The 14,283-nt window shown below is 37.2% G+C and overlaps 1 protein-coding gene across 3 annotated transcripts in view; it reads left to right on the forward strand.

Annotated features, from left to right (window-relative positions):
• LAMA4 (laminin subunit alpha 4) overlaps positions 1-14,283 on the forward strand; it is a 148,611-nt gene that overhangs the window by 114,964 nt on the left and 19,364 nt on the right. For all 3 annotated transcript variants that reach the window (XM_040238466.1, XM_040238464.1, XM_040238465.1), the window contains 6 exons: positions 3,967-4,098; positions 5,229-5,371; positions 8,987-9,125; positions 9,559-9,696; positions 12,201-12,334; positions 13,394-13,558. In XM_040238466.1, coding sequence (XP_040094400.1) covers positions 3,967-4,098; positions 5,229-5,371; positions 8,987-9,125; positions 9,559-9,696; positions 12,201-12,334; positions 13,394-13,558 — 851 coding nt within the window. The remainder of the gene's footprint in view (positions 1-3,966; positions 4,099-5,228; positions 5,372-8,986; positions 9,126-9,558; positions 9,697-12,200; positions 12,335-13,393; positions 13,559-14,283) is intronic.

Here is a 14,283-nt window from a genome sequence, read left to right on the forward strand (position 1 = left end):
TGCAAAGAATATAATCAGTCTGATTTCGGTGTTGACCATCTGGTGATGTCCATGTGTAGAGTCTTCTCTTGTGTTTGTTGGAATAGGGTATTTGCTATGACCAGTGCATTTTCTTGGCAAAACTCTATTAGTCTTTGCCCTGCTTCATTCCGTATTCCAAGACCAAATTTGCCTATTACTCCAGGTGTTTCTAGACTTCCTACTTTTGCATTCCAGTCCCCTATAATGAAAAGGACATCTTTTTTGGATGTTAGTTCTAAAAGGTCTTATAGGTCTTCATAGAACCAACCATTCAACTTCAGCTTCTTCAGCGTAACTGGTTGGGGCATAGACTTGGATTACTGTGATATTGAATATTGCATCCAAGTACTGCATTTCGGACTCTTTTGTTGACCACGATAGCTATGTCATTTCTTCTGAGGGATACCTGCCCGCAGTAGTAGATATAATGGTCATCTGAGTTAAATTCACCCATTCCAGTCCATTTTAGTTCGCTGATTCCTGGAATGTTGACGTTCACTCTTGCCATCTCTTGTTTGACCACTTCCAATTTGCCTTGATTCATGGACCTGACATTCCAGGTTCCTATGCAATATTGCTCTTTACAACATCAGACCTTGCTTCTAATCACCAGTCATATCCACAACTGGGTATTGTTTTTGCTTTGGCTCCATCCCTTCATTCTTTCTGGAGTTATTCCTCCACTGATCTCCAGTAGCATATTGGGCACCTACTGACCTGGGGAGTTCCTCTTTCAGTATCCTATCATTTTACCTTTTCATACTGTTCATGGGGTTCTCAAGACAAGAATACTGAAGTGGTTTGCCATTCCCTTCTCCAGTGGACCACATTCTGTCAGGCCTCTCCACCATGACCCGCCCGTCTTGGGTGGCCCCATGGGCATGGCTTAGTTTCATTGAGTTAGACAAGGCTGTGGTCCTAGTGTGATTAGATTGACTAGTTTTCTGTGATTATGGTTTCAGTGTGTCTGCCCTCTGATGCCCTCTTGCAACACCTACCGTCTTACTTGGGTTTCTCTTACCTTGGACATGGGGTGTCTCTTCACAGCCGCTCCAGCAAAGCGCAGCTGCTGCTCCTTACCTTGGACAAGGGGTATCTCCTCACCACTGCCCCTCCTGACCTTGAACGTGGAATAGCTCCTCTAGGCCCTCCTGTGCCCGTGCAGCCACCACTCCTTGGACGTGGGGTTGCTCCTCCCGGCTGCATCCCCTGGCCTTGGACGTGGGGTAGCTCCTCTTGGCTGCACTCTCGGCTGCCGCCCCTGACCTCAGAGGTTGGGTAGCTCCTCCTGGCCGCCGCCCCTGACCTTGGACAAGGGGTAGCTCCTCTCGGCAGTTTCTGCGCCGTCGCAGCCTGGCACTCTCGGCCACTGCCCCTGACCTCGGACGTGGGGTAACTCCTCTTGGCCACCACCTCTTGGGCATGGGGTCCTCCCGGCTTCTGCCCCTGACTTCAGACATGGGGTAGCTCCTCTCAGCCGTGCTATGTGCACCAGTCGCAGCCACCCACGCTATATTTTTAGATATATATTAAATATAATACATTCAATAAACTTAGAGAACTTTGATGAAAATCAGCACCAAGATCTAAATGAGCATCAGTTCAGTCGCTTAGTCATGTCCAGCTCTTTGTATATGTCTACAGAAATTTAGCACTTACTTTTTAAATCATATGCCATAATCAGTTAAAAGAGAGTTTGAATGCTTAACATATATATATATATGTATTTCTTTATTAATGATATACACATACTATATATGAATATAATATTTAAAACTAGGAGAAATATAATTTATATAAATATAAAATGCTGAAATAAATGCAAGTTTAAAATGGTGTTAGTGGTTTAGCTGCTAAGTCATGTCCAACTCTTGCGACCCCATGGATTGTAGCCCTCCAGGCTCCTCTGTTCATGAGATTCTCCAGGCAAGAAAACAAGGAAGTTTAAAAATTATTTTTATTTTGCTAGTGAGACAAAAATTATTAATGGTAGTATTAGTGAGAACAATGTAATTAAATATGTTTAAGTATTTTTAAAGTCACATTAAATTCTTTGTGATACTAAAGTCTTATCGTGAGTCCAGTTTATTTCAGTACTAAGTTTTATTGGCTGTCATGACTAGACAAGATAACTCATATAAATAAAAATGTTGGAAGTATATTATTGGCTATGCTTAGTAAATCCTGATATCATTATTATTTCATTCACTGATTGGCAGAAGTTGTCTTTGAAAATGGCTGGCACATTTTCATCTTCCCTGATGTCAGTTCTTGGAAGCTAATCAGATAATATATCATTTTGTAAACTTTAACAAAAGAATTCAAGACCATTAAAAATCTTCATTTGAAAAACTTTAAACTTAAAAAAAAAAAACTTCTTTTTCCAAAAAAGTTTTAGCAGTGTAGATATGAGAGTTTTTATGGTAGTACATAAAAATGAAAAATTACATTGTTTTCATCAGCAAATTTACTTAACAGTAGAAAAATTTTCAGATTCTTTTTTTAAAAAAACTCTCTCTCCAGAGTACAACTTTCTTCCCCACCAAAATAGTTTCTCCTTCATTGTTATAATGTCCCTACCTTGAAACAACAGATCAAGTATATTTTTTAAGTAGCTAGTGGGTTTCATACTACTAAAAGACATTTGTCATCACAAGTAAAAGTCAGTAAGTTTAGAATAATTCATTTTATAAAGCAAATGTGTAATGCTCTCGAAATTTGACCACATTTTTAGTAATTTGTAGGAATCTGAAAATATCTATGTGTCTCAAAATATTTTCACATCACAATATTTCAATAGAAAATCATTATAAATATTCTATTATTAAGTGGCCTTATTCATAAATCCATGTAACCAGGTGCCCATAAACTGCAGTAATTGCAATAGGCTAAACACAAAGAAATCAGTGCAGAGTGGGCCATGGCCCACCTTCAAGTGTGAAACTTCATTCTCAAAGTGTGAATCTGAATCCTGTGAAAACCCACTCAAAGGACAAAATGAAGGCCCAGAGTAAATCTATGTATTAAATATTAAAAGTTGGCTTCTCTATTTTAGAGTTTTTAAATGAATATAAATAAAAGTTGAAATGTTTTCTTTCTATTCCCCAGTGGATTGTGTACCACATTCTTAGGAGTATATAAACTCTGTCCAAGAGATCACTGTCAGTGAAATAGGGACTTTACCATCACCAACTCAATGAACATAAATTTGAACAAACTCCAGGAGATAGTTAGGGTTGGGGAGTCGGACACGACTTGGCAACCGAAGAACAACCATAATACTTTATTCTTCATATCCACTGAATTCTTGTGTCTGTGAACTGTCTTCTAAAACAAGCAAGCCTGACCAGTAAATTACTTGAGTGTTATAGAATTACTTTGGTTGTTGAATATCATGTGATCTAAGTGCATAATAATTCCATGTTTATTTATGTAAATCCAGTGTTACAGAAGTGGGCTGCCTTTTCCTTTTATCCGTATTTACTGATAATTTTCCAAGATTCTTTTCAGCATACCTTGGAATTATTTTTCGGTGGTACCAATTTTGCTCTTAAAAATGAAAGGTAGTCACATCTGTTGGCCTGTTACAACTTTCAAACATTGCCTTAAATAGGGCCATTGAATACATATGGCCTATAGTACTCTGTTTTCAAGATTGTTAAAAATCAATAAGGTAAATTTAAATTTTCATTAATTCACAGGTAAAAACAGTTGAAGATAATTGTTTTAAATTGTGTGTGAATATTAAAACTTTGGTGTATGAGATATAACTGCTGATCTGAATGTAGTTGTGATTTTTATTTCATAGTAAGAATTTCAGGAGACTTCTGCAGTCTTCAGACAGTTTCAGTAATAAAGAGTATAGTGTTATTTCTCAAATTCAGCTAAACCTGCTCTTTCATAATAGCAGACTCTCATGTCTACAACTTTTTTTCTTCTCCACAGAGTATGTTTTTCAGCTTGGAAATGCGCAATGGTTACCTACATGTGTTCTATGACTTTGGGTTTAGCAATGGCCCTGTGCATCTTGAAGACACATTAAAGAAAGCTCAAATTAATGATGCAAAATACCATGAGGTACTGATCATTGCAGTTTGAATGCTTTGTTTTATTTGTGTTTGGATCTATTGATCTAATCACATGGTCAAATGAGATAGGTAAGAAAGTAATTAAACTGAACACTTTCACATATAAAAACCAATGAAGGGCCCTCATATACTCAACTCGAGGATAACATTTGCTTCAAAAGAGTGGACATTTTTGTCATATTGGAGTTTCCAGTAAAAGAGTCAGTGAAGATACATTTTAATTGCTTCATTGATCAAAGGACTCCTATTGATATTCAGTATATTGATTATGAGGCACTTTTGTACATTTCTTGAAAATGAGAATGTAGATATACAGCTATTTTGTTTTTGCTTTTTCCTTAGTCCCATTAAATATAAAAAGAGTAAATAGAAGTGAAGAATTTCCTTTTTAAACCTTTTCTCCAAAACTTAGAAAATAGTAACACAAATTTTCTTATAAAATGAGAACCCACAAAGAATGCTCATCTGTCATGACACAGATGTGCAGTATACTGATATTTCATCTGTTTTTACTAACAACTACTTTAAATCTATACTTTAATAAAATATGTAGAAGTCATAGTATCATCTAAGTTGAACTAAAATGCAGAGTAGAGGCTATATTTCTCTTTTCAGTTCAAAGTCCATAGCCGTCATGAGGGTGGTTTACAATAGAAGAATATTTTAACTATTTCTCTGACTAGAATTTTCCCACATTCATTAAAGCTTATTGTGTCACCAGAAAATGACATCTAGCAACATGCATACCAGGGTTCAGAAGGCACCTGTTTACACTTTTTTCCTGAATCCCCTCAAAGGAGCAAAATATTAATTAAAAAGTTGATCTCCTAACAGAATTTTTCTTGGGCTAGCTGTGAATCCATTTGTAATCCTTCTCCAGCAAATGGGAACTTCTGGTAATATGACTAAGAGTTTTCATGTCTGTGAGTAAGGAAGGAAGAGCTATTGCCCATTTTGTAAACAAATAAGCATAAGATCATGGAGGCCCAGCTGTTACAACATAATTAAATAATTATGAATAATAATTAAATTATTATTAAATAATTAAAATACATAGCAATCTTCAAAAAGCTGATTGTTAAGCAATGATCAGGACTTATTATGTATTATTTCTCCCAGATCTCAATCATTTACCACAATGATAAGAAAATGATTTTGGTAGTTGACAGACGACATGTCAAGAGCATGGATAATGAAAAGATGAAGATACCTTTTACAGACATATACATTGGAGGAGCTCCCCCAGAAATCTTACAATCAAGGTAAGCTTTTTTCTTCTTTTAAGCTGTTTGTTCCTAACGCACAGGGCTGAGGACTCAACATCCAGAAGTGTAGCATATTTTTGAACCTTCCCACCTACTACTTCTGTGCACATGTGCAAGGGCACACACACAATCATATACCTGTGTGCCCTGTGCAGCCAGTCCTTGTGACCCCCTTAAATTAGCATCAGGTAAATGTAATCTACAAAAGTCTTTATTATTACTCTTAGAACATGGTCTAATGCAGTATTTCTCATCCACAAAAGGAAAGGTGGAGCATATGTGAAAGCAAAGAAGCATTGTGTCCATTTACTTTTGTTTTAGTATTAATTTAGAGTTATTTGAACTCTCAAATAGTATCTGAGACTAAACCAAAATTTTAAGCCTGTCCCAGGACTACTAACAATTATTTCTACATTGAAGAGACACTATTATAGTATAAATTACAGTATTTTCTGATAAAAATAGTGTATGATTATGACTGATATTTTCTGCAGCTAAATGCTAATTCACACCATTTATATAAGTTGTTATGAGAATGTATTTTAGACGGTACAAGTTTAGTTAGGTTTAAAATAACATAGAAATGAATAAACTTCTGTATTGCTCACCACCTGGTGAGTGAGTTTTGATCATGCAGTAGCTCTCAGTTTTCATTCCAATTCCAAAGAAAGGCAATGCCAAAGAATGCTCAAACTACCGCACAATTGCACTCGTCTCACATGCTAGTAAAGTAATGCTCAAAATTCTCCAAGCCAGCTTTCAGCAATACGTGAACCGTGAACTCCCTGATGTTCAAGCCGGTTTTAGAAAAGGCAGAGGAAACAGAGATCAAATTGCCAACATCCGCTGGATCATGGAAAAAGCAAGAGAGTTCCAGAAAGACATCTATTTCTGCTTTATTGACTATGCCAAAGCCTTTAACTGTGTGGATCACAATAAACTGTGGAAAATTCTGAAAGAGATGAGAATACCAGACCACCTAACCTGCCTGTTGAGAAATCTGTATGCAGGTCAGGAAGCAACAGTTAGAACTGGACGTGGAACAACAGACTGGTTCCAAATAGGAAAAGGAGTACTTCAAGGCTGTATATTGTCACCCTGCTTATTTAACTTCTATGCAGAGTCCATCATGAGAAACGCTGGGCTGGAAGAAACACAAGCTGGAATCAAGATTGCCAGGAGAAATATCAGTAACCTCAGATATGCAGATGACACCACCCTTATGGCAGAAAGTGAAGAGGAACTAAAAAGCCTCTTGATGAAAGTGAAAGAGGAGAGTGAACGAAGATCCTGGCATCTGGTCCCATCACTTCATGGGAAATAGATGGGGAAACAGTGGAAACAGTGTCAGACTTTATTTTTGGGGGCTCCAAAATCACTGCAGATGGTGACTGCAGCCATGAAATTAAAAGACGCTTACTCCTTGGAAGAAAAGTTATGACCAACCTAGATAGTATATTGAAAAGCAGAGACATTACTTTGCCGACTAAGGTCTATCTAGTCAAGGCTATGGTTTTTCCAGTGGTCATGTATGGATGTGAGAGTTGGACTGTGAAGAAGGCTGAGCGCCGAAGAATTGATGCTTTTGAACTGTGGTGTTGGAGAAGACTCTTGAGAGTCCCTTGGACTGCAAGGAGATCCAACCAGTCCATTCTGAAGATCAACCCTGGGGATTTCTTTGGAAGGAATGATGCTAAAGCTGAAGCTCCAGTACTTTGGCCACCTCATGTGAAGAGTTGACTCATTGGACAGGACTCTGATGCTGGGAGGGACTGGGGGCAGGAGGAGAAGGGGACGACCGAGGATGAGATGGCTGGATGGCATCACAGACTCGATGGACGTGAGTCTGAGTGAACTCCAGGAGATGGTGATGGACAGGGAGGCCTGGTGTGCTGCGATTCATGGGGTCGCAAAGAGTTGGACACGACTGAGCGACTGAGCTGATTGACTGACAGGAGTTGTGAATTAAGTATGTTGTTGTTGTTTAGTCAATGAGTTGTGTCCGACTCTTGTGACTCCAAGGATGGAAGCCTGCCAGGCTTTTCTGTCCATCAGATTTCCCAGGCAAGAATATTTGAGTGAGTTGCCATTTCCCCCATGCATTTCCCCCACAAGGGGATCTTCTCCACCCAGAAATCGAATTTATGTCTCCTGCATTTGCAGGCAGATTCTTTACTGCTGAGCCACCAGGGAAGCCTCATGAATTAAGTATGTGTGCATGCTAAGTCTCTTCAGTCGTATGGACTCTTTGCAACCCTATGGACAGTAACTCCCCAGGTTCCTCTGTCCATGGGATTCTCCAGGCATGAATACTGGAGTGAGTTGTCCTGCCCTCTTCAAGGGGATCTTCCTGATCCAGGGATCAAACCTATGTCTCCTGCATTGGCAGGTGGGTTCTTTACCACTAGCGCTGCCTAGGAAACCCAAATTAAGTGTAATGAAATATTATTCTGATATATTCAAAAATTCAACTATCTCATTACAATCATTTCATAGCATGAGAGATCCTAAACTGAGAGACAGCATTAGGATATTCCGATATTCCAGTCCAGTCACTCTCAACCCTGGTTCTCATTAGAATGACCTAGAGAATGTTTATAAACATCACTACCCACAATCATTCTCCAGAAATTCTAATTTTTCTGGGATAAGACCCCAACTTTAAGCTTCCTTTCCAAACTAAATATCCTCAATTCCTTCAGCCATGCCACTTGGGATCTTTAACCATTGTGGTTTGCTATATGTGCAGTTTAATCAATCAATTAGCATGTCATCCAGGCATGATCTTGTGAGAGCAGAATACAGTGGGACTGTTACTCCTTAGTTTGGTCAGTGTTCATCTAAAATACATTGAAGTCATTGTAACCTACTCAGAATTAACTTCATATTCATTCAGTATCCAATACTATATTCTTGGACACTTCCTATCTATTAGGCATAGTGATGGGTACTGTTTTGAGCGAAATGCCATCTTTGATCTTAAAGATAAAGGATTTCTCACTTTCCTATTGCTCCAAAGTCCCAGCGCTCATTGAAAACTTCTCTAGCCTTGGTTGATTAGTGTGTTGCAAATAAGACAAGTAATTGAGTCCATGACTCAAGTAGGATTAGTGGACAACTGAAGACCTGGGTTCAAATCCTACCTTTCTACTTGTGACATAGGAAAAAAAAAAAGACTTACTATTTCTTAGTTTCATTTTATAGGTAAATCTTGTGCAACTGCCAAGAGTTCACAGTTTTTGACCTATACATATGTCAATTCATTATGGTTGAACCTATTAATCATCTGTAAAAGAGAAAGAATAGCATCACCATCTAGCTCTCTGAATTGTTATAAAGATAAAATGAGCTGATGTAAGTTAAAGGATCTTGAAAACTATAAAGAAGTAAACAAATTGGCTCCATACAGAATAAAGCTGTTCTATATACCAAAATTAGAAATTACTGTGTACTTATGAAAGAAGGCATGAAAATGTGACTAATTACCAAGCTATTAAAAATAACTATAAATAAAATCAATTTTACATCCTGAATATGTTGGGTGACATCATCATCACCTCTACCACCATCGTTGTCACAGCTGTATCAGTAAAAACTGATTTTCTTTTCCAGGACCTTAAGAGCACATCTTCCCCTAGATATCAACTTCAGAGGATGCATGAAGGGCTTCCAGTTCCAAAAGAAAGACTTCAATTTATTAGAACAGACAGAAACCCTGGGAGTTGGCTATGGATGCCCAGAAGACTCTCTTGTAAGTACACAATTGAAAGGTTTTTAATAAATAGACAAAAAACTTACCTCTCTTAAAAGCTGAAAAAATTCTTTTCTCTGTGATCCTATGTATACCGTGGGTTCCTTTCTGCCACCAGCAGAATCATTAAGCTAAAAAGGCTTATGGGAGTCCTCTGGACTTGTCCAGTTGCTGCACCCTTCAATGGCTGGAATGCCAAAGCCTAGTGAGGCTACAGTGAGCATCTTCACTCACTCACAGTAGAGAAAGTAGGCAAGCCGAAACCCCATCTGTTAGCAGGCTAACAGGCCTGAATTCTAGCATAAACTGGAAATTAAAACATAACTATTAATATAGGAGCTAGCAGATAAGGCCTTTGGTATGTAGGAAATGGACATTTTAGGCATTTGATAATTATCACAAACTCTATATTCATACTTTCTTTGGCACACAGATATCTCGCAGAGCATATTTCAATGGACAGAGTTACATTGCTTCAAGTCAGAAAATATCTTTTTTTGATGGCTTTGAAGGAGGTTTTAATTTCCGAACATTACAGCCAAATGGATTACTGTTCTATTATGCATCAGGGGTAAGTATTTGTTTTTTGTGGTGGAAACTTCTTTGTGCTAATTGTTTTGTCTATTAAAAATACTTCTAAGCACATTAAAAGTAATTTTCAATTCAGATTAATTTTGACTCCTGAACACACATGGAATGTCTCTTTTCAAACAGTTTGTAAAATATTATAAATATATCATATGTGAGTTTTTAAACCTGGGCTTCATAAACCTCCCTAAGGAGTTCATGAAGAGAATCCAGTGGGGCCATGAACTAGGTGAGAAAAAAATTAAATCTTTATTTTCTCTAACTAAAATTTAGCATTTTCTTCAATTGTGAATGTCAGCAACAAACCACAGTAATATTAGCAGTACCTATGATTTTGTCTTTAGTAGAATTTAAAGGTATTTTTCCTTTCATGTTATAGTTGTCATATATATCTCAAAATACCACTTCTAAATTAAAGTAGTTATTAGATCTGCTACTAGATTTTATTATTTAGTGCCTTAATGTAGAAGTACATATATATCACATATTTATCATTTTGGTATTTTGAAACTGTATTTCAATATAATTGGTTTCCTTTGTATTCCTACATATTTTGTTGAGTGATTTTAAAATATTTTATGAAGGAGCCCATGTGTGTCACCAAACTACCGAAAGAGTCACAGCACAAAATATGTTAAGAACCTCAGTGTATATATACAGTACTAACATACGTTTGACTCAACTTATGAAATAGTTTTTTAATTTGCTGTAGAACTTTAGCTCCAGTCAATGGGTAGCAGTCCTTGGGGTTGCAAAGAGTTGGACACAACTGAGCAACTGAACTGAACTGAACAAAGATATACTAATACTATGTCAAGAATAGGATAACGTTTATAAAAGTTTGGTGACCTTAAATTATTTATATTGAGAGCTAACTGTAGAGATTGAGGCCCATATCAGGGAAGAAAAGGAAGATTATCATTTTGCCAATATTTTAAAGAATATTGCCAAACAATAAAGAAATTCAGAAAAATAGATGTTAATTTCTGCTATTTTTAAATTTTTCTGCCTCTGTAGATGGAAAGTGAAACATATTTTTTCTTTTTTTTTTTTCCTGTTCATTTTTTTTTAATTGGAGGCTAATTACTTTACAATATTGTGGTGGTTTTTGCCATTCATTCACATGAATCAGCCATGGGTGTACATGTGTTCCTCATCCTGAACCCCCCTCCCACCTCTCTCCCCATCCCATCCCTCAGGGTCATCCCAGTGCACCAGCCCTAAGCACCCTGTCTCATGCATCGAACCTGGACTGGCGATCTATTTCACATATGATAATATACATGTTTCAGTGCTATTCTCTCAAACCATCTCACCCTCACCTTCTCCCACAGAGTCCAAAAGTCTGTTATTTACATCTGTCTCTCTTTTGCTATCTCGCATATAGGGTCATCGTTACCATCTTTCTAACTTCCATATATATGTGTTAATATACTGTATTCATGTTTTTCTTTCTGACTTACTTTGCTCTGTATAATAGGCTCCAGGTTCATCCACCTCATTAGAACTGATTCAAATGCATTCTTTTTAATGGCTGAGTAATACTCCATTGTGTATATGTACCACAGCTGGAAAGTGAAACATTTTTTTTTTCATTCCAGCTTCCTTTGTTGTTGTTGTTGTTTATTTATTTATTTATTTTTAAACTTTATTTTCACTTTATTTTACTTTACAATACTGTATTGGTTTTGCCATACATTGACATGATTTGACCACGGGTGTATACAAGCTCCCAATCCTGAATCCCCCTCCCACCTCCCATCCCATGTCATTTCTCTGGATCATCCCCAAGCACCAGCCCCAAGCATCCTGTATCCTGTATCGAACATAGACTGGCACTTCATTTCTTACATGATAGTATACATGTTTCAATGCCATTCTCCCAAATCATCCCACCCTCTCCCTCTCCCTCAGAGTCCAAAAGTCCATTCTATACATCTGTGTCTCTTTTGCTGTCTCGCATACAGGGTCATCATTACCATCTTTCTAAATTCTGTATATATGTGTCAGTATACTGTATTGGTGTTTTTCTTTCTGGCTTACTTCACTCTGTATAATCGGCTTGAGTTTCATCCATCTTAAAAAGCCACAATAGCAAAATAACTCTTGCCTAGTCGTCTCACTATATCCCCAAAGAAATTAAAATACTGGTTTTTCAAAAGTGAGGCTGATGACAAAAGAGAAATGCTTGAGTAAAGAAAGTAACTGACGCTGGGATAACAGCTACTTAGCATGACAAAATCACCTGAAATTTTCAGTTCAAATATAGGAAATTCCTCTTTCCATTGAAATGTGTCTAATTTTATAAGTAGCATACCAGTCCAGGCAATAAAGTATTTTCTAGTAGCTGTTCATAGAAATTATTTTTCAAGCAAACCTCTCACATATGTGTGTTCCTTTAAGCAGTCCCATAAGTAAATGTTGAAAACATGTCCACCTTTTGGATCCCTGGCTTCCATTGTTAAAGAACCTGTGCTTGCATTTCAGTCAGATATGTTCTCCATCTCATTGAATAATGGCACTGTAATCATGGATGTAAAAGGAATCAAGGTGCAGTCGGCAGATAAGCAGTACAATGATGGGCTGTCCCACTTCATCATTACCTCCGTCTCCCCAGCAAGGTATAGCTCCTCACTTTATATTCTTTGCACCAGGTGGCTTTACCTGTAGGACATGAATTCATCCAATGACCACTACTAATAGTAGACTATCTCTTATTACCTTTTTAGTATTTAAAAAAATGGTAGAAGGAACAACTTACTTTTTTTTTTCATTGCTGTTAATTTTTAAAACATGTCAAATAAGTCACTATTAAATTAATTAACAGGTATATAAAAATTTTCCCAGTGAAACCATAAGCTATAATTTCCCTGAAGGAAGTACCAGTACATACCACTTAAACTAAATGGAGGGCAGTGTTTTGTACATAGAAAAACTTAACAAACAACAGGTTTCATTAGGTTTTAATTAAACAATTGAGAAAGTTACATTTATGGTCACATTTTTAAAAGTCTTTGGAGAAGGAAATGGCAACCCACTCCAGTATTCTTGCCTGGAGAATTCCATGGACAGAGGAGCCTGGTGGCTACAGTCTGTGGGGTCACAAAGAGTCAGACACAACTGAGTGACTAACACTTTAACTTCACTTTAAAAAGTCTTAACTTTATCTTTAAAGTATGTAATACTGTATTTCTCTTTCATAAAAGGAAAATTCTTTCTGTAAAAGCAATATATTTTCTGTTGCAGACTGCTAGTATTCTGTGTCCATTCCTAGGGAGCCCTCCCATTAAAAGGAAATGTTAATAGGCCTTTTCAAGACGCCATTTCCAATCACTCTCGATGTGCTTTAGAATGAAAATAGCTTCCCACAAATGTGATTAAATGATCCCATGATTTATGTTCTGATTTTTCCACACCAAAAAAAAAAAAAAGTTGCTGATGACTAGTCATTTGAACCTGCTTCTATGGGTTTAAATTCCAGTCATGATTTGGAGAGTCTTTTCTGCCTATAGAAATATTCATCCATTTTATTCTGAGCCTCACAAAGAGTCTGGCAACTTGCTATTTTATCATTAACCAAATGTTCCATTTCTCAATTCCATGAGAAAACATACAGCCTAGAATGGAACTCAAGTAATACGTTAACTGTGTAGTGCTTAAAAAAGCTTTTTCCCTTACAGGTATGAATTGATAGTAGATAAAAGCAGACTTGGGAGTAAGAACCCTACCAAAGGGAAAGTGGAGCAGACCCAAGCAGGTGAAAAAAAGTTCTACTTCGGCGGCTCACCCATCACTCCCCAGTATGCTAATTTCACCGGATGTATAAGTAATGCCTACTTTACCAGGTACAGTATTTTTAGTATTCATAAATCTGCATGATCAGTAAAGACGTTCAAGTTGAAAATTAAAATATTTACCTTATTAAAACTAAGAACTATGAAATATTGGGGGCATAAGAGGGTAGTAATTAAATGCTTGCATGTGCTTGAAAAACTGACACACTTGGGTTTGTAAGTTTTTTGCTTTTTAATTTTTGTATGGCATCAGCTAAGTAAGCCTTTGTTTCTTCAGCTGCAAAATGCAAATAATAATAGGGCTTGCTTGGTAAACTTGTTATGAGGATTAATTGAGATAATGTGCATAAAGCACATGGCATACAGCAAACTGTGAATGTTAAATGTGGTTATTTCTGTACTTACTATCAGTGGTACAATACAGAGCAACATACCCAAATCATCCTCAGAGGTTTAAGAAAGTCTTTTTTGTATTGATTTAATGCATGACTATTTTTTCATTAATTTTCTCTTGTTGAAATTTGGTTGATGTACAATATTATGTTAGTTTCAGGTATACTACATAGTGATTTGACATCTGATTGTTGTTCAGTCTCTAAGTCAGATCTGACTGTTTTCAACCCCATGGACTGCAACACACCAGGCTCCTCTATCCTCTGTTATCTCCTTGAGTTTGCTCGTACTCATGTCCTTTGAGTTGGTGTTGCTATCTAACCATCTCATCCTCTGCCACCCTCTTCTCCTTTTGCCTTCAATCTTTCCCAGTATCAGGTTCT

This window comes from Oryx dammah, unplaced genomic scaffold (assembly GCF_014754425.2).
Source record: "Oryx dammah isolate SB20612 unplaced genomic scaffold, SCBI_Odam_1.1 HiC_scaffold_4, whole genome shotgun sequence".
Taxonomy (NCBI): domain Eukaryota; kingdom Metazoa; phylum Chordata; class Mammalia; order Artiodactyla; family Bovidae; genus Oryx; species Oryx dammah.